Source organism: Protopterus annectens, chromosome 6.part0 (assembly GCF_019279795.1).
Source record: "Protopterus annectens isolate FY-2018-M chromosome 6.part0, PAN1.0, whole genome shotgun sequence".
NCBI classification, from domain to species: domain Eukaryota; kingdom Metazoa; phylum Chordata; order Ceratodontiformes; family Protopteridae; genus Protopterus; species Protopterus annectens.
Window position 1 is genome coordinate 812,236,344 of NC_056737.1, and position 22,465 is coordinate 812,258,808.

The window sequence follows — 22,465 nt, forward strand, 5'->3', positions numbered from 1 at the left end:
AGCACTGCCTAGTTAAGGAACAGAGGACGCATGGAGAGTGAAAGAATCTAGCATTTACTTTAAGTTAAATGCTTATTATCAGCTCATAGCTTAATCCTTGTGACTTTAATTGCCAGAGAATGCAAGCATGCACTTGGATCATGCCACACAAAATGAAGGGACTGATATTAAAATAATCGAGTTTGCAAGTCTGGCCACATTACATAGAGGAATGGAGCCCTGACTGCAAACTAGACAACCAGAGTTTAATTAATGGCCAAACAGCTGAGGATCCTGCAGGAGGGATGGGTGAAGGGGCATGAGCAGTTCATCATTACTGCGGGGAGAGTGCGGTTTGCATGCACTCAGTGGCAGGCAGGACGATACTGCTCAGAAGAAACAACTCTTGCTGAAATGAGGGAATGCTGTCCACAGACAGCACATTGTATGTTCTCCCCAGTGCCTTGCTGGGTGCACATGGCTAAGTCTGGAGAGAAAAAGACGGAAAAGCTTAAAACCAGCCCCTAAGGGCTACCTTAATGTTGACCTTTCTTAGTTGTCTGTTTCCTGGAGAAGAGAATAAATGGTCTGATAGACTGAGAGGGAAAAACGCAAACAGGCAAACAAACAAAAAGAGCTTGCATTTGCTAAAATACTCCGTTTTAAGTATTTTCATCTGTTCATTTGTCATGAATTGCGTGTGTATTAAAACAGAACTTATTTTAAGCAGGTATGGAGAGATGATGCATTTTTAAACAACAGCTACATACCTACTTGTTTTTTTCCCATTGTCCATGGTCTTTAAGATTGTGGTCATATATGTAATGTTGATTTGGTTTTGTACGTTTCATTAAACTTTTGTAACTATAGCACGCTGGACAAAATTGTAATGACCAAGGACCAATATCACAGATCCCCACACAATGAGCTTGTCAGACAAGACACAGCCTCTCTTAATTACTTTATACAATAAAAGGTATAAAATAAGTGTGTACATGTAGAGTCCACTCAAAATTAAAACACAGTAACCAGCGAAAGCTGTCACCTATGTTTCTGTATTTATAGTCACAGTTACTAGGTAAACCCATCAGTACAAGCAAAATCCCTAACAGATTTACCTCTGTCACCTTACTATTGTCCACACACACTATCAGGTGTACACCCCCTTAAATTTATATTTGCTGAGATCAAACCAGCTATCTCACAACATACAATCATTTTGACTGTCCCCCTTTCTAATCTTTCTTTGTCCTCCACATATATCTGCTCCATTTACTAACACGTCATCTTTTCCTGCCATCCCAAGCCTATATGTATCTTTAGAAACCATATTATACTATTTCCCCCTCAGTGATCCTATAAGCCCCCCCACTTCCATTGCTTTCCAGTTTCAGACTTCTCCAATACTTCCATGAACTGCATCCCCACAAGCTCCTTTCTTTCCCAGATTATCAATGATCACACCACTCCAAAACACTTATCTCGCACACCATGCAGCCCACACTTCCTGATCCTACCACTGAAGATTTTTCACTTTAATAAAGGCTGACCACATATGTGCAGCTAATATGCCTGGGGAATCAACACTTCCAACAGCACCCATCACTGCCCTTACCTTCCCATACATATACATGGCTGTAGGTTGAAATATTTAAATCTGTCCACCAGAAAACTCTCTATTTCTTTTGTATCAGCCTGGGTAGTGTTATTGTGGACAAGCTCTGAATATTGCTGGGTATTAGTTCTTTGCCTTTAGAAATGTGCATATATATTTTTTTTTACTATTCCTGTTTTATAGATGTTGCATTTCAGTACTGGGTAAATATGAATGCCATCTGTTGTTTTTTTTGCAAAGTGTCTTTCTTCTGGAAGGTGCCATGAGAACCTGTATTCCTTTCTTCCTCTAAGGACTGCTGGAGCAGCTGCTGTTGGTCTGTAAGCGAAATAGTTTACTGCTTAACACTAACACCTCATCCACAAGACCCCACTGAGTTTACACCAATTTATTTGATATTGTTTTCATTGCTAGTTAGTTGCATTTAATCCAAAGGTTCTTTCAGTGGAAACCTAGGAGTGCGAGGAAGTCAGGTTACTTGCTTAGAGCTAAACACTGCACAAATATAGCTTTTTTCTTCGCATGAACATACTCATATATAACATGTTCCATTACAGCTAGTTTAGTGTATCCACCCCTTTCATCCCCTCCATGACTCCTGTATGCCGCTAGTCATATTAATTAGCTCAGTGCCCTTTCTGAGGTTTATTATATTGAAATGAGGGTACAAGAGCCCCACAAAGAGGTTTGGTCACTTCAGCATCTCAGAAAGTCACATCTGTATCTATGTTCATCACCGCTGTATTAGTCTTGGGTTTCCACCTTCTCAGGTGACACTTTAAGATCCATCTCAGGTATAATAATAATAATAATAATAATAATAATAATGCCCATAAACATGTATTTTCCCCTTCCTTTCCATTCTGTACTGCTTCCAAGGTTTCCAGTGATAACACAAATATTCACATTTTTGCAATTTTATGAAGACCTTGAAGGAGGGGATTTTCTTACTTAGGCTCTTAGCATATAGCAGCACATCACTGATATTTGCAAGATTGTCATTTCTATTTACTAGGCTAGTAGTCTGAGTAGACTAACATTGTCTACAAAAAGGCACTATAAGGGTAGACAAAGTCTTATCTAGTATGCAAAAGCCCAGTGAGACAGGTGCCAGGGTATTCTTGATGAAAAAGGGGGACTTGTCTTTATTTGTCTCCGGATGAAGCACACATTTGGCCTACTCAGGATGATGACTGTAACTAAGCCAGTTATTAAAATCAGTCATCCCGTGCTTATTTTGTGGTGCCATTCTTTGTGTCACTATGGTACTATTCAAGACTAATTTATTTTCTAAAGTCAGAGTGTGAGCTTCATGATGTCCCTTGTCGTACATCATGGGGGGTGCATCACAAGTATTTCACACCCTCATGAACATGTCATATTCATACTTAGGAGGGTGAAGAGACAAGTGTCCTAGTGATAAGGCAGCTGTCTGTTGCCCTGTCTTTGCTAAACTTTGTGAGCAGTACATCACTGTACTAATCTATGGAGTTATCTGTGCTAAGTATGTCACCATGGTAATTTGACTGCTCTTATAGCCTGAAGAGCTTGACTAGCCATCTGGTTATTCTTGTCTGTGGTACTTGTATAAAAAACTTTATTTGAAATGGAATGGTTGTTATTGTGTTGCTGAGGTTTGTCTGCAGTCCACATGTCTGCAGCACTGCACGTAGGTTGTCTGTGTGGTTTAGGAAGTTAATTTTGTAGCACCTCACTGTATAAATTGTTTGTTTTTCTTGATATGTCTAAGTATGTTTTTGATATGGGTACTTATACCCAGTTTGTGTGAGAGGGTTGCCTCCAGTTGTAATAAATATTTGGCCCCCTCACATCTGGACTCACTGTGTGGTAATAGTAAATGTTTGTCAGTAAACATGTGGCAACTTCTGCATGTATTAGGGTGACTAGCGCTAGAAATGTGGCCACTAATGGGGTAGAGGCAGACCAAGGGCCTATGGTTGTAATCTAGAGATACCAGGTGGCATTTATATATGATGTCATGGAAAGTGATGACCCTTGGTATATGTAGGAGAACGAATGAGCTATTTGATGTATAAAGTGACAGAGAAGTGGTGCAAATAGTGCAGAAACAGTGCAGCAAAATATAACACAACACAATGCAGGAGCTGTATGATATGTAAGGGTACATTGAAAACAGTAACAATACAGTGCAAAACAATGCTGTGCAATACAGTACTACTCAATACAGCTCAACATGGTGCAACCCATTACAGCTCATTTTAGGAGAGTATTATAAAGGGCAGTTGAACAGCAGCAAAGAATGCCAGAGCACAATGGGCCAGTAGTATGTAAGGGGTCATCAGCATAAGAGTGCCTGAGCAGCAAGCAGGAATGTTACAGTGCAGTGATTGGTGCAGTGCTAACTATTAGTGTACACCTGGGCAGCAAATATGTATACCACTGCACAAACATCCAGATGCCATAATTATTACACCTGGGCAGCAAATATGTATACCACTGCACAAACATCCAGATGCCATAATTATTACACCTGAGCGACAGACATGTATACCACTGCACAAACATCCAGATGCCATAATTATTACACCTGAGTGACAGACATGTATACCACTGCACAAACATCCAGATGCCGTAATTATTACACCTGAGCGGCAGACATGTATACCACTGCACAAACATCCAGATGCCATAATTATTACACCTGGGCAGCAAATATGTATACCACTGCACAAACATCCAGATGCCATAATTATTACACCTGAGCGACAGACATGTATACCACTGCACAAACATCCAGATGCCATAATTATTACACCTGAGCGGCAGACATGTATACCACTGCACAAACATCCAGATGCCATAATTATTACACCTGAGCGGCAGACATGTATACCACTGCACAAACATCCAGATGCCATAATTATTACACCTGAGCAGCAGACATGTATACCACTGTACAAACATCCAGATGCCATAATTATTACACCTGAGCAGCAGACATGTATACCACTGCACAAACATCCAGATGCCATAATTATTACACCTGAGCGGCAGACATGTATACCACTGCACAAACATGCAGATGCCATAATTATTACACGTGAGTGGCAGACATGTATATCTCTGCACAGACATCCAGATGCCATAATTATTACAGCTGAGCAGCAGACATGTATACCACTGCACAGACATCCAGGTGCTGTAATTATTACAGCTGTGCGGCAGACATGTATACCACTGCACAGACATCCAGATGCCGTAATTATTACACCTGAGCGACAGACATATATACCACTGCACAGACATCCAGATGCCGTAATTATTACACCTGAGTGACAAACATGTATACCACTGCACAAACATCCAGATGCCATAATTATTACACCTGAGCAGCAGACATGTATACCACTGCACAAACATCCAGATGCCATAATTATTACACCTGAGTGGCAGACATGTATACCACTGCACAAACATCCAGATGCCATAATTATTACACCTGAGCGGCAGACATGTATACCACTGCACAAACATCCAGATGCCATAATTATTACACCTGAGCAGCAGACATGTATACCACTGCACAAACATCCAGATGCCATAATTATTACACCTGAGCGGCAGACATGTATACCACTGCACAAACATCCAGATGCCATAATTATTACACCTGAGCGGCAGACATGTATACCACTGCACAAACATGCAGATGCCATAATTATTACACGTGAGTGGCAGACATGTATATCTCTGGACAGACATCCAGATGCCATAATTATTACAGCTGAGCAGCAGACATGTATACCACTGCACAGACATCCAGATGCTGTAATTATTACAGCTGTGCGGCAGACATGTATACCACTGCACAGACATCCAGATGCCGTAATTATTACACCTGAGCGACAGACATATATACCACTGCACAAACATCCAGCTGCCATAATTATTACATCTGAGCGGCAGACGTGTACCACTGCACAAACATCCAGATGCCATAATTATTACACCTGAGCGGCAGACATGTGTACCACTGCACAAACATCGAGATGCTATAATTATTACACCTGAGCGGCAGACATGTATATCACTGCACAAACATCCAGATGCCATAATTATTACACCTGAGCGGCAGACATGTATACCACTGCACAAACATCCAGATGCCATAATTATTACACCTGAGCAGCAGACATGTATACCACTGCACAAACATCCAGATGCCATAATTATTACACCTGAGCGGCAGACATGTATACCACTGTACAAACATCCAGATGCCATAATTATTACATCTGAGCGGCAGACATGTATACCACTGCACAAACATCCAGATGCCATAATTATTACACCTGAGCGGCAGACATGTATACCACTGCACAAACATCCAGATGCCATAATTATTACACCTGAGCGGCAGACATGTATACCACTGCACAAACATCCAGATGCCATAATTATTACCACTGTACAATCATCCAGATGCCATAATTATTACACCTGAGCGGCAGACATGTATACCACTGCACAAACATCCAGAAGCCATAATTATTACACCTGAGCGGCAGACATGTATACCACTGCACAAACATCCAGATGCCATAATTATTACACCTGAGCGGCAGACATGTATACCACTGCACAAACATCCAGATGCCATAATTATTACATGTGAGGAGCAGACATGTATACCACTGCACAAATATCCAGCTGCCATAATTATTACATCTGAGCAGCAGACATGTATACCACTGCACAAACATCCAGATGCCATAATTATTACACCTGAGCGGCAGACATGTATACCACTGTACAATCATCCAGATGCCATAATTATTACACCTGAGCGGCAGACATGTATACCACTGCACAAACATCCAGAAGCCATAATTATTACACCTGAGCGGCAGACATGTATACCACTGCACAAACATCCAGATGCCATAATTATTACACCTGAGCGGCAGACATGTGTACCACTGCACAAACATCCAGATGCCATAATTATTACATGTGAGGAGCAGACATGTATACCACTGCACAAACATCCAGCTGCCATAATTATTACATCTGAGCAGCAGACATGTATACCACTGCACAAACATCCAGATGCCATAATCATAACTGTCTTCAAGACTACAATTTATTTTTTATTTATTTATTTTGCTTTTCCTTTTGCTTATCAGGTTTGTCTGACTGGGTTTAGTAAAAAAAAAAAAAAGAATTTCATTGGAAGCCCATGGAGAAAATCTCAGTTGTATTGCAAACATTTCGAAACACACATTCAGTAATATACATGAACATACATTAAGTAACATACATTAACAATTAAACATTAATTTTCTTGTGAGATTACCTTCATATGAAATAAAGGTAAGATGTTTATTCATTAGTAGATGTTAAAAGCTGAGCATTTGAAAAGGTATGCTAGTGGGTTTTAATAGATCATGAGAAATAAAATAATGATGCAGATGCTATTTTAAGATAGTCACCATCTAAATTGTCAGGGTAGTTGTAGTATGCTTTATTTTTTTAGCTGTTTCTTGATATGGGAGGTATTGGAAAGAGATATGCTGAAGGAGGTTATTCGATTGAGCAGGGGACATCAAGAGTTTGATTAGATACCTGGTTGGTTAAGGACTGAGCAGTCTATATAAAGTGGTTATTTAATTATTTGGCTATGGTATTATCATTTTGTTTCTGTGTGTTTGGAATTGGCTGTATAACTTTTGCTGGAGTTAATTTACTGATGGAGGCCCAGAAAGGTTTTGGATTATTAGTGTGCATGTTTTGATTGTTTGAGTTATAAGATTTATTATCTTTAGTGACAAGTTGTTTTTTATGTTTTTAGTTGTATATATGCTATTAAAGTGGGAGCCGTTTCATTTTCTGTCCAGACCATCACTGTTTTTTGTTCTTTTGTTTCATGAATTGTTTGTTTGCCAAGGATAGCCACAGGGCAGGTTTAGTTTCAACTCTTTTTATTCTAATGGGCTAGAATGTTTAGAACACCTAGAAAGATTTTACTGAACTCAGAAAGAGCATCTTCTATGTGGAGAAGTCATCTGCATTGACTTCCAGTTAAGGAGCTGTAGTGTATTAGTTAAGCAATAACCGACGATGTAGTGTGGTATATTGAAGATTTACCCATGGCTGGTGTGGTTTAATCATGAGGGTGAAGCTCTTTCATTATACCACAACCACCAAATACTTACTTTTCTTAAATAATGTCTTTGTATAATGGCAGATTGCTGTTCTTCCGCTGGTTGTGGTACACTGCTTCTTCATTTTGAAGTACTGAGCATGCGTATGGGACTTGCATTCCCACGCATACCCAGTACATCAATGCTTTGAAATGGAAGTAATGGAGAAAAGAGTCTCCGTTGCTGCGATGTTCGTGTTACCCTGCTGCAGTCATCACACTTGGGTTATCCTGCTTTCAGGCGGTCCCGCAGTCGGCCCAAATTCCAAAGTCTTGGTCCGGCATCAGTTGCTGTCGCTTCTTCCCTGACGTCAGTGCGCCAGGGGTATATCAGAGACATCCGATGCCATTTTCTTCAGTCTTTCTTGCCAGGCGGTGCCCTAAGCAGAAGCAGTTCGCAAGTGCCGGTCGGCCTACACCTGAGATTTTTGAATCGAGTTTCAGTCCGAAGTCTTTAAAGCTAAGTACCCCATTGGGAACCTTTTCTTGCCTCAGTCTGATGTCAGAAAAAGTTAACAATTGCATTTCTTGTGGGAAGCAAATACCTCATAAGGACTTTCATTCTTTTTGTATACCTTGCCTAGACCCAGACCACGACATCACTGGTTGTCGTCTTTGTGCTAGGTTCAATAAGCGTACTATTAAGCGACGCTTTGATTTCGCACGACACTACTTCGGTAGGAAATTTAATTTCACTATGCCGTCGGAGCAACCGTCTACTGGCGTGCATAAAAAATGCAAAGATAAAGAAAGGCAGCCTAGATCCAAGCCAGACTCCGAGCCCTCGGCTGGGCCGTGGTCGCCAGTTCTCCAGTTTTCAGTGAGGCGCCTACGCAGCCCCTGGCTACCGCTGAATTGGATCCCCAGACCGCTTCAGATTCTCCAGCAGAGAGTTCTATGCCGACGCAGCAATTTCCTTTAGGCCCTACCGACGACATTGCAGTAGGAGGAGCCGGTGCTGTAGAAACACCTTCGGTTTCTGAAGGTGTCTTCAGACTGACTACTCTCACAATAAAATCTTATGCTAAGCTTAAGACTCCTCTAAAACCAAAAAAGACTACTCTTCAGTCTCCAGGTCAAGGCCCTATGCCTAAGAAACAGATGCTTAAAATGGCTGAAGATTTAATTTCTTTGATCAGGTGTTCCCAACACCCCCCCCCCTCGACAAAAGGCCTAGACAAGAGGAGGATTATGCCTCCTCTGATCAAGTGTCTGTTTCTTCAGGCTCCTCTGAGGAACAGGATTACTCCTTTCCCCCTTATGAAGATTCTGATGCTGAAGACTCCATTCCCTCAGCTTCTCCCCCTGAAGATTATTCCTTTTGGGAAACCTTACATACCATGAGGGAACATTTCCACTGGGAAGGTCAGGACTACTCTGACTCAAAGAAAAGGCTCTGAGAGTTTCTTTTACTCCCCCGGCACAGACCCCTTGCTATCCCCCCAGTTTTAGACATTGTGGATGATGTTTTCTTAGAATCTAGTCTAAATCCAGATTCTCTGCCTCCTGCTCCAGCCAAACCAGATAGATACTATAGAGTGCCTGGCTCACACAAATTCCTATACAAAAGCCCTGTTGCTGATCCAGAGACAATCTCCCAGGGTCCCAAGGGGGCTAAGGTTTCTATGGCTAAAAATCCTGTACCCTCTGAAAGGGACTCCAGAGCACTAGATAGGTGGGGGAAGAAGGTTTACACCTCAGCTACTCTGGCTATGAGAGCACTAATTGACAATTTCACATGCTTAAATACCAGCAATTCCTAATGTCTCAAATAAAACAAAAGATGGGCACGCACCCTCAACAGTCTGAATTCAAGGAAATGCAGGATCTGTTGCATGCAGCTGAACAGGTGGGCAAACATACTTTACAATGTGGTTTTGATGCCTTGGAAGCTTCCTCTAGAGCAGCTGTTACTGGGTCTGTCATACGTAGGCATGCTTGGTTAAAGGAACAATCTCTGCCTGATCATGTTAAAGCAAAGTTACTAGATGCACCCTTACAGCAGGATGTCTTATTTAGGGTTAAAGCCGAGGAGGTTTTAAAGAAAATGGAGGATAAGGCAAAATCTATGCAGACGGTCAAAGATTTCTTACTAGTACAGCCCCCACGCTTCAGCAGAAATTGGCCAACAAAAAATTGGTCCTTTCCAGCTTCTGACAGACCACAGAGGGGTAAATACAGGTGTCCAAGGGGCAGAGGACAAGCACAAATCCCTTACAAACCTCACCAATGTGGTACTGCAACACAGAAGGGAGGAGAAGACAGGCCGCAAACTACTAGAAGGCAAACACAATGACTTATACCTCAAACTGCCAAGCAAAACTCTCTTGGCAGCTCCCTTGGGAGGAAAATTAGCACTTTTTGCAGACAACTGGCGCATCGTCACAAAGGACAAATGGGTCCTAGACATTATCTCACAAGAATGCAGATTCCATTTCCATACCTTGCCAAGGATAAAAGGAATGCCAAACCTGCCACAAAATCAATGGGCAGAGGCACAAAAACAAGTTACAGCTCTCATGGACATGAGAGACATTAACTGGTACCTACACAGGCGTACGGCCAAGGGTTTTACTCAAGGCTCTTTCTAGTCCCCAGAAAGGACAATGCTTGGAGACCCATTCTGGACCTTTCAATTTTAAACACCTTCTTGCAAGTACCCAAATTCAAGATGCTAACACTACAGCAGCTTATTCCCATGTTTGGCAAGAAAGCTTGGCTAGTAATGTTGGACCTCAAGGAGGCATACCTGCATGTCCCTATCAGACAAAATTGCAGAAGATACCTCCATTTCATTGCAGGTTCAACCCATTACCAATTCTCTGCACTGCCCTTTGGCTTATGTACTGCACCCAGGGTCTTCACAAAATGCCTGGCACCAGTAATTGCATACTGCAGACAAAGATGAATTCAAATATACCCATACCTGGACGACTGCCTCATCCAAGCAGAAAGCAAGGACATTCTCTTACAACACCTGGCTTTTGTAAAACATCTTCTAAGTTGCCTAGGGTACACAGTAAATGAAAAGAAATCAAAACTAGTGCCCTCACAAAATATGACATTCCTGGGTGCCAGCTTGAATACAACGGCCCAGATGGCTTATCTGATGCCAGACAAACAACTACAATTAACTCAATACTTCAGAACAATGGCAACAAAGACCCAACTCCTTGCAAGAAAAATTCTGCAGGCCTTGGGCTTCATGGCATCTTGCATACTACTAATACCATTTACAAAACTGCATATGAGGAAATTACAATGGCACCTAAAAAGCATATGGACTCAACACAGCCACAGCTTGGAAACAATGATACCTCTCATTCCCTGCCTTCAACAGGAGTTTCTATGGTGGTCACAGGCATGTCACCTCAACAAGGGTCAGCCTTTCACCTTACCCCCAGCCAGGCAAACTATGACAACAGATGCATCGGACTATGCCTGGGGGGCACACATGGCAGGACGGTGCATTCAAGGCATATGGACTGCAGATCAAAGGCATCTGCACATCAATCAAAAAGAAATGCTAGCTGTACAAAATGCTCTGACAGCCTTCAAGGACCTCTTACATCCAGGACAGCTTATCATAAGGACAGACAACACCACAGTAATGTGGTACATAAACAAGCAAGGGGGTACACACTCCTACCCTCTATGCAGGCAAGCAGTGACCTTGTGGAACACAGCACTGGCTTACCAAGTTCAATTACAAGCTCAATTCCTGCCAGGAGAAAAGAACACATTGGCAGACAACCTAAGCAGAAACATCATGGATCCCCACGAGTGGAAACTGGATCAACAAGTATTTGCAATGATAACTCAAAAATGGGGGCTCCCAGACATAGACCTATTTGCCAGCCCCCAAAACTACCAACTAACAAAATTTTGCACAAGGACTTTTCACCATCAAGCTTGGAAAGCGGACACACTCTCATTCAGTTGGAAAATGCTGACAGTATATGCCTTTCCTCCATTACCCCTTCTCACAAAGGTGCTGCTGAAAGTCAGGATGGAGAGACCCCGAATGATACTCATTGCCCCAGACTGGCCATGCCAGCACTGGTACCCACTATTAAGGAATATGGCCCAGGGCCCACCATGGATTCTACCACAAATTTCCCATCTGCTCACACAGCAAGACAATCAGATTCTACACAGCCAGCTCAAAACATTAAAACTTGGCTGCACGGCAAATCATCTAAGCAACCAGCCAGCTCCTCTCTCACAAGCTGTTATGGATGTTATTCTGGAGGCCAGGAGGCCCAGCACCAGGAAAGCCTACTCAGACAAATGGAAAAGGTTTTGCGCCTGGAACCAAGCTAAAGGCCAAAATACCCTTCAGCCTGACATACCTCAGATTTTGCAATATTTAACTGAGATGTTACACAAAGGGCTTTCTTTTTCATCTATTAAAATTCACGCCTCAGCTATTTCAGCTCACTACAACATGGATCCTCCCTTATTTTCACATCCACTCCTAAGGCAGTTTCTCAGAGGGGCCAAAAACATTAGGCCTCCCAGGAGAGCATCAACATCTACTTGGGACCTCAACTTTGTTCTGGAAAAACTTACGCTACCTCCTTTTGAGCCAGCTTTCTCAGCTGACTTAAAGTTTATATCATGGAAGACTGCCCTGCTGCTAGCAATTACTTCAGCGAGAAGAATTTCAGGGCTTCAGGCACTAATGGCAGTAGAGCCTTTCCTCATTTTTCATCAAGACAGAGTTTCTCTACGAACTAACCCCTCCTTTATGCATAAGGTGGTATCCAGTGTGGCTCTAAATCAAACCATCCATTTACCCACCTTCTTTCCAAATCCACAGAACAAAGGAGAAAGACTCCTACATTCCTTGGACATTCACAGGCAGCTACGTTAATACTTGGATAAAACTAAGGTTTTCAGAAAATCTGACCAGCTTTTTGTATCCTATGCTCAGCATCACAAGGAAAGGCTATCTCAAAACAGACCATTTCCAAATGGATAGGACATTGCATACGTTTTTGCTACACCCACCATGGAAAACCAGTTCCTGCTAGCATTAGGCCCCACTCTACCAGGGCAGCAGCTACATCTACAGCCTACCTCAGGGGGGTGCCAACCAAGGATATTCTGGAAGCTGCAACTTGGAGTTCAGTACACACCTTCACCAAACATTACAACTTACCACTTTACTCTAAGACTAGAGCTGGCTTCGCCACTGCAGTTTTGCAGGGCCTTCTAGCCTCCTCTAACCCTGTTTGACTCCACCACCCATCCTTAGCTTTGGGATTCTACCCAAGTGTGATGACTGCAGCAGGGTAACACGATGAACATAGTACAGTTTTGTACCTACCATAAATGTAGATGTTCGAGTGTATACCCTGCTGCAGTCCAGGTTACCCTCCCTCCAGCCCCTCTGAACTAGCTGAACTTATCTCTACCACTCTATCCTATACTACCTCTGTGGTGTATTTGTTTGTGCCTAAGGGTTTTGTTTTATTTTTATATAGCTATATGTATATGTATATATATATATATATATATATATATATATATATATATATATATATATATATTGCCTACCTATTAGGGGCACCTGACATCTGGGGCAAGAAAAACTGAAGAAAATGGCGTTGGATGCCTCTGATATACCCCTGGCGCACTGATGTCAGGGAAGAAGCGACAGCAACTGACACCTGACCAAGACTTTGGAATTCCGGCCGACTGCGGGACCGCCTGACGACAGGATAACCCAAGTGTGATCACTGCAGCAGGGTATACACTCGAACATCTACATTTATGGTAGGTACAAAACTGTACTTTTTCTCTCTTTCTTTTTTTTTTAGTTGTATGTATGCTAGTAAAGTGGGAGCCGTTTAATTTTCTGTCCAGACCATCGATGCTTTTTGTTCTTTTGTTTCATGAGTTGTTTGTTTGCCAAGGATAGCCATGGAGCAGGTTTAGTTTCAACTCTTTTTATTCTAATGGGCTAGAATGTTTAGGACACCTAGAAAGATTTTACTGAACTCGGAAAGAGCATCTTCTATGTGGAGAAGTCATCTGTACTGGCTTCCGGTTAATGAGCTGTAGTGTATTAAGCAATAACCGACAACGTGGTGTGGTATATTGAAAATTTACCCATGGTTGGTGTGGTTTAATCACATGGGCGAAGCCCAAGTGATTAAACGAAGGCAACTGTGGGTAAATTTTCATTATACTACAACAATGGAGTCGGTTATTGCTATTATACAATGACATTATTTAAGAAAAAAATACTTACTTTTCTTAAATAATGTCTTTGTATAACGTTGGATTGCTGTTCTTCCACCAGTTGTGGTACACTGCTTCTTAATTTTGATGATACTGAGCATGCGTATGAGACCTGCATTCCCACGCATACCCAGTACATCAATGCTTTGAAATGGAGGCAACGGAGAAAAGAGTCTCCGTTGCTCTGTTTTCTCTCTCTATTTTTTAATTGTAAAAGAAAAGGTTTTGGGGCAGCTTATACCAACGGAAAAAAGTCCGGGCAACCGGACCTTTTTCCGTTAGTATATTGTGGGATTTACAATGGGCACACTGGTTGGTCTGGCCAATCAGCGTGCACATTTTAGAATATTAATAGGGAGTCATTGTATAAAGTGTTTTTATGAAAAGTAGTATGTTTTCTTAACAGGTTGTATTGATGTGTTTTGACACTATTGCTCTGGTACCATATGGTGTAGACTGGTAGGTGATCACTTAGACTGCCTGACAGAGTTCCGTGGGATAACATTTTATTTGAAGAGAATATTAAGATCCAGTTGAGGGCTGATTGTCTAGGTCTGGCTTTTTTATGTCTAATTGATGTGGTTATAAGTTGGGTGAACTTGTACAGCTGTAGATTATTAGTTTGATTTTTCAGACTGTATATAGTTAGCTAATCTGTATTAACATCACCCACTTTTATAGCTTCATAAGGGATTTTGAGGAAACCCAGCAGAAAATAAGGTCAGTGCTTTAGAATTGTTACTTGAGTGGATGTATATACCCATGACTGCAATTGTCTTGTGAGTGTTTCGGTTTAACATGATTAGTATGATGGTTAGTAAGATTTCCATGTTAGAGAGAGTTGGCAGGATTTGGGGAAAAGGGAGATATTTAGTGTGTTTTTGTAGAAAATAGTGACATCACCAGCATTTTTCTAGGCTCTGTCTAATCTGATAAAGTTATAGCCTGGTGGGACAATTTCTAAATTTTTTTGTTTCTGGGGAGTGAAATGCTATCCATGCATGTATTTAAGGAAGTTTGTTATAAATACTTTAAGTTGGTACTGTATTTATTAAAGGCAGGGTGCGACTGTGGGTGAGGTGGTAGCAATAAATGGTATATGCTGAGCTGGGCCTAGGTTTGGGTGGATGTCCCTTGCTAAGTGTTATGGTTAATAGAGGTGTGATGTTACATGTAGAGGCATATGTGTTTGATTGTATGTTTTATATCCAATTTGTGATTAAATGGGTATTGTTATGGGCAACTGTACTTAAACAATAGGATATATGAGAGCTGATGTAGGTAGAGTATGTTTGGGAGGTGAGGTTCTGCAGTCCTTTTGCTTGGAGGACACAATATAAGAGTTTTGTAGAAACTATGAGGGTAATGAATGTTGGTAGAATGTTACATGTGCAAGCAGGAGCAGAGGTATCAGTATGAGAAATTCTGGGAGAAATATGTTACAAAGGGCATTAGCTACCACAGCTATTAGTGCCAAAGCAGTAGTCAAGGCATCTACAGCTGGTTAGCATGCATCAGTAGTAAATACAGTGCAGAAATGGAAGTAATGCAGTGAAGTATGAAATTTAGTCACAGCAAGGCTACAAGATGCTGTTAAGAACACATTTTTCTTAGACTTGTCAAGATATTTGATACTGTCTCACGCCATCAACTGCTTGTTCGACTCTCCTCAAAAGAACTTTCACAATACTTCTTGTTGTGTTTCCTTAGTTACCTATCTGGAAGGCAATGGGCCATAATATGGCAATAAACTTACTCATCCTTTCAACCAGTTACTACAGGTGTCCCTCAGGGTGTTGTCCTGGGTCCTCTACTATGTAATATATTAATGACCTCCACACCTCCACTCACCATGCTAGTTTAGTTCAGTATGCAACATTAATATGTGCAGCCTCAACAATAAACAAACTCCAAGACATTACTCCCCCAAATTTTTTCTTCCTCTGTAGAAACCTGGCTCAAAGAATCAAACCTCCTATTCAACCCAGAGAAAACTAATTTTAATGCTTTTTAACCTCAAAATGTTGCCAAAATCAAAAGCCATCTTTTACCATAAAGTCAGCAAATAATACTGTCTATGAAACTGAAAATCATAGTAAACTTCTAGTATTATAATAGATTATAATCTCAAATATGATCAGCATATACTGCACACCATTAAATCTATACACCAGAAACTAGGCTCCTTTTATAGCATCAATGGATTCCTTACAGATACTGCAAGAAAAACTCTGGCTACCACCTTTATACTGCCGACTTCCTCGTACACTGCTCCTAGCCCAACAAGCATAAACAATACTTAAAGAAAGAAACTTGCCTCCTGCTACAATAAAATAGCTAAATTTGCCACCAGTCTCCCTCATAGGACCCACCATTGTCTTGGCTTAAAGCAATTAAACTGGCTTGAACTACAAAACTGTCTAACATATTCACAATTAACTTCAGCACACAAACTCATTCATCATCTAGAAAAATGTCCTGCACTACAAAACTTATTACTAGCCTGCTGTCCAGCAAGGGACCTCTGTTCCAGTAACAAATTCTTATTACTTACAAATAAATCAAATAATGTTGCAGGAGACTCGTTCTACTCCCAATGTGTTGCTAAACTCTGGAATCGTATCCCATGCAAATAAAACTCTCCAACAAACTCAGTAGCTTTAAACCACTGCTTAAACAACATCTTAACCAATCCTGGTCCTGTACATGCTCATTATAGGGGTAAAACATTTTCACTGTACAATACTATCCAAATACTCTCCTTAAACATAATATTCTCAACTTCTTACTGAAATGAAAAAACTATTTTTATACATAACTGCTGCCTGTACAATCTCCTAAGTTGCGCGTGTGTTTTCTCTTTAGTTACTTCCACCTCTGTAAAATCTTAGAATGTATAAATGTAACTACCGTTTGTGTATAAGTGTAAATAAAAATTTAACCACTCCGTGTTTGACTGGAACTTAGTAAAATGCAATGAAATTAAATGGAGCTTTTCTACCCGGTCCTCCTATGAAAATGGGTATGACCCAGTCGTACTTTCCCAGTAAACAAAGGCAAATAAATAAATAAAGATAGCAGGACAGTAAACAATCAGTCCTAGGAAGGCTACAGTAGTAGACCAGGAATCAGACACAGCCGTACTTTCCCAGTAAACAAAGACAAATAAATAAATAAAGATAGCAGGACAGTAAACAATCAGTCCTAGGAAGGCTACAATAGTAGACCAGGAATCAAGACACAGCTGAGAAATACATGGCAGGAAGCAAAGGTGTAATAATCTAGGAAATAATGACTGGGAGGAATAAAGCAGTTAACCAAAATGAGGTGTGGTATGTCTGAAAAAATGTCATTAAGTCTTCTTGTCCACTTGCCAATGTTTAATAAAATTATTTACCTGTGTTGTGACATGGAAGTACGCTATGATGTTATTGTCAGTCTTACATTCTTCTTATGTAGAGATAAAAAAAAACTTTTCAAAACTATCTGCATTTCAGCCTTTGTTTTCCATCAGTTAGTCTGTGATATTAATCTCCATAGTAAATCTGGTAGGAAATAGAAAAACCTTTTAAGATGGTATGACAATGAATGGTTTTGCTGGATAGAACAGGACATTCTAGCCAGGTGTTGTTTGCTGTATCTTAACCCTTCTTTTATGTAAATAAAATGGACCACATAATTCCATTAAATGTTTCTTTCTTACTGAATTTTCACTGGTATAGATGGTTAAGAAGATATCACATACTAAGACTAATGTTTTCCTTTGTTTGTTTACTTTAGGTAATGCTTGCTAAATTGAAAGAGAAAGGGACCCCTTATGCTGTGAAAATACTCAAAAAGGACGTGATTCTACAGGATGATGACGTTGAATGTACCATGACAGAGAAAAGGATATTATCCTTGGCAGGGAGCCACCCGTTCCTCACTCAGCTTTTCTGCTGCTTTCAGACACCAGTACGTTCCGTATAGATTATTTAATGTACTGCTGCAAATGAATAGTTATGTTATGGTTAAATAAACTTTTTTCCTCTAAAGAACTAAAACTTACACCCAGACAGAGTAATTCAGGTGCTCAGATATAGCTGTACTTTCAGATCAGAATCATATTCAGATTTCCTATACATCATCTGTGTACTTAAACAGTGGAAATAGTACAAAATATATGAATCTTGTCACCTGTTCCACTCTATGTACTTGTTGCCATGCTAATGTACGCATTGTAGTGATGTCAGTTTTTGCCCAAAGAATTCACTCAGGAGTTAGCTTGCTGTTCTGAAAAAGTGATGGCTTCTATAAACTTTCTGAGATGTGTTTGTGTTTGGAGGGGTGGGGGGTAAGTGTAGTGGCACGCAGTACAGCATTTTTTTTTTCCTTGAATTGAAACAGAATAGTGCAGCAGTCACTCAGAAAGTACCCAGTGTCTCTAATAAGGCTATGTGTTGAAAGGTTAGTAGCTTGCTACAGGAGCAAAAAGGGCAGTGTAGTATCAAATAATTCTTAGCACTTGTGTAATAGCCCCAGAAGTCCCCATATTTGTCCTGTCAAACTGTACTAATCTCTGGTACAGACAGGCAGTAGTATGTATTTCTTTATGGTGTAATAGAATACAGACCATGACAAGGAAACTACATCAGGCTTTAGAGGTTTATGCACCAGTCCAAGATACACCCATTTCTGCTTCGCTTCTTTGTGGGTGTATATTCTAATGAGGAAATTGTGCAAAAGCTGCTCATACAAAAGTCATACTGCAAGAAAATGTGGATACTTGCACCACATAACATCAGCAGTGTTCCCTCTTCCTTACTGACTCTTAGCAAACTGTTAAGATTGTGAGAAGGACATTTTTATTTTTATCAGTGTAACAATGAAAAATCCATCCATCCAAACATAGTAGGAATGTATTTTGGTATACTGAGTAGTATGCAAAGAGCCAAACTATTATTTTCTAATGTTCCTATGTAGTTGTATACCTGTCTATACAGAGACGTGCAGTATGACAAGCGAACTGTGTGACCTCATGGAAGACTACAGAGATGTGCAGTATGACAAGTGAACTGTGTGACCTCATGGAAGACTACAGAGATGTGCAGTATGACAGGCGAACTGTGTGACCTCATGGAAGACTACAGAGATGTGCAGTATGACATGTGAACTGTGTGACATCATGGAAGACTACAGAGATGTACAGTATGACAAGTGAACTGTGTGACCTCATGGAAGACTACAGAGATGTGCAGTATGACAAGTGAACTGTGTGACCTCATGGAAGACTACAGAGATGTGCAGTATGACAAGCGAACTGTGTGACCTCATGGAAGACTACAGAGATGTGCAGTATGACAAGCGAACTGTGTGACATCATGGAAGACTACAGAGACAAGCAAACTGTATATCTGTGCAGTGACTGAGACCTGGTTCAAGGCTCCAGAGAGCACCCCTGCACTACCGGCTATAACTCATACCACACTTTTCGGCCATGTAACCTGGACCGAAACACCAAAGGCAGAGGTTTGTCCATATTCATTAAGGATATCCACACCTCCAGGCTAGTTGCTCAGCATAATGCATCCGAGGTTATCCAAGTGCAACTAGCTCTGGGCAAAAATGCAATCCAAATTGTAGCTTGCTACAGATCCCCCATCATGCCCCAGGATTCCCACTCCTCTTTTCTTGATGTACTGGAAAATATTACGGTTCAACCAAACACCCTAATAATGGGTGACTTCAACTACCCCACCATTAACTGGGAAAACTACTCGTGTACCAACTCCTTAGCTCAACACTTTCTGGAATTCATAAATTCCAATGCCGTGGATCAACTTATCCACACCCCCACCAGGGGCAACAGTATCCTAGACCTAGTCATTACCAACATGAGTGACCGGTGTTCCACACCTGAAGTCAACTCCTCGTTGGTCTGATCCGACCATAAGCAAATCACCCTTGATATCCACATCCCGCCTCCACCCCCCATTAAGGAAACCACAGTAAAAAATTTCTCCAAAGCCAACTTCATGCTTCTTAAGACAGAAGTGGTGAACTTCATGACACCCATGCAGATGGACAATACAGTTACAACTGCTGAATCCTACACAGATGCACTCTATAAGCACTTGCATGAGTGCATGGATTGTGCTAGCCCAAACAGAACCAAGATGCTATCATCCAAAAAAAGGAAGCCAATCTGGTGGTCCCCTGCCATAAACAAACTGTACAACAGAAGGAAGAAACTGTTGCAAAAGAGAGTAAAATCCCATGAGTGGAGGAGCTCCCTGGTCAGCCTCAGTAAGAAGCTGAGATCCCTTATAAGATACTCCAAAGCTAGCTACGAAAACAAAATCGCCACTAATTCCAAGGACAACCACAAAGCATTCTTTAGCTATGTCAAAAATCTCGATGGCAACACCCAGATCTGCTCTGAGTTACAGCACAAAGGCAAGAAAATTACAGAACCAACTGATATTGCCAACATCCTGGCAGATAGGTTCAGTGCTAACTTTTCCCCCCCTCTCACCCCCTAAAGGGCCCATATCTATACAGGAAGAATGCAGAGTCCCTGTAATCACAACTACGCAAGTAAAAGCTGCACTCTCTAAAGCCAAAAACACAGCATCCATGGGACCAGACAACATCCCAGGCTGCGTTTTACATGAACTTCAGAATGAACTGGTTCCCCACTTAAGCACCATGTTCAATAATAGCCTCGCATCAGGCTTTGTGCTCACTGAATGGCGCACAGCAACAGTTATCCCACTCCACAAAGGGGGAGCCACTACTGATCCTGGGAACTATCGACCTATTAGCCTGACCAGCCTGGTCTGCAAGGTCATGGAACATATCATCATGAACTCATAAACAAAGACACTGATAACCTCCAAACTCTGGATCCCACCCAGTTTGGGTTTGTGAAAGGCAGAGCATGCCTCCTGAACCTGATCGACTTCTTTGAGGCAGTCACCAAAGCTGTAGATGAGGGTAAGGTGGTTCACACAGCCTATCTTGACCTCGCAAAGGCTTTCGACACCACCCCCCATTCTGGAATTATAGCTAAAATCACTAAACTAGGTATAAATCCCTACATCACAAGATGGGTTGCCAACTGGCTCACTGACAGAACCCACACTGTAAAAGTTGCAGACTCCAAATCTGACCTCAAAGCAGTGACAAGTGGAGTACCATAGGGTTCTGTCCTGGGACCTCTCCTGTTTGGTATCTACTTCTCTGAAGTACAGGCTAACACAGAAGGCCTCTGGCTAACAAAGTTCACAGATGACTGCAAACTAGGAGCCATAGTCAAGTCTCCAAATGATGTGGACATCCTACAGAAGGGCATCGCTGAGACAGATGTCTGGTGTCAGAGCCATGGCCTCAAACTCAATGCCAAAAAGTGCAGTGTAATCCCCTTTGGTAAAAACTCTGTACCCATGAACTACCACATAGGCAGCAATCTACTTAACACCAAATGCGTAATAAGAGACCTTGGGTCCCAGGTGGGCAGTAGTCTCTCCTTTAATAGTCACATCGCACACCTCATCATAAAAGGGTTCTCATCCAGGAAAAAAGAGGTCATTGTTCCCCTCTACTCGACACTCATTAGACCCATTATAGAGTACAACGCCCCTTTTGGAATGTACCTCACAAGACATCTGCAGCAGCTAGAAAGGCCACCGAAGTACCTCACAAAGAGGATTACTGGCCTCAAACAAATGCCCTACACTGACCGCCTCAAAAAACTCCAGCTTTACTCTGTAGCATATCGTCTACTCCGAGGTGATCTTTGCCTAACATATAAAGCTATGCCAAACCCAGAGCTGTTGGACATGCTACACCTAAAGAAATCCCAATCCCTCCAAGCTACATGCTCTAGGGACCTAAACCTTGTCACCACAATAAACAGGACATGCTGGAGGGATAGATTCCTGTCCCAGAGACTTCAAATACTCTCGAACAGGCTACCCATCTATGTCAAGCAAAGTTCTTTATTAGTACTCTTCAAGAAAAATCTTGATGAGTGGATGGGAAATAGGAAATACACCCCACGGATCACTTCTGTGTCTCTGCTCGACAGTGGTACAGGAAAATAAATTTCTTGGGTGGCGTAAGCCAGGAAATCTTGTTGGCTAGGCTTATGTAGGCTCTTGGGCCAATAGCCTGGTACCTACCTATGAACTGTGTGACCTCAGGGAAGACTGGGAGGAAAAACTCAGTAGTGAGACCAGTAAATTATATTAAAGAGCCCTGTAAGTCTGGTATTATTTCATGACTGAGTGTATATATCCAGGAGGTCAAAGACCAAGCAGTAATGACAACATGTTATTTCAGGATAATAAATATGTGAGAACTTTACCAGGATCAATATAGAGAAATCCAGGAAACCCTTTTTTTTATTTCTGGTTTCTAATTCTATGATGGGGTTACTATTAAAGGATACTATATGG

The 22,465-nt window shown here is 41.4% G+C and overlaps 1 protein-coding gene across 1 annotated transcript in view; it reads left to right on the plus strand.

Moving 5' to 3' along the window:
- PRKCH (protein kinase C eta) overlaps nucleotides 1–22,465 on the plus strand; it is a 1,606,604-nt gene that overhangs the window by 1,128,727 nt on the left and 455,412 nt on the right. The window contains exon 9 of the mRNA XM_044074487.1: nucleotides 17,808–17,981. Coding sequence (XP_043930422.1) covers nucleotides 17,808–17,981 — 174 coding nt within the window. The remainder of the gene's footprint in view (nucleotides 1–17,807; nucleotides 17,982–22,465) is intronic.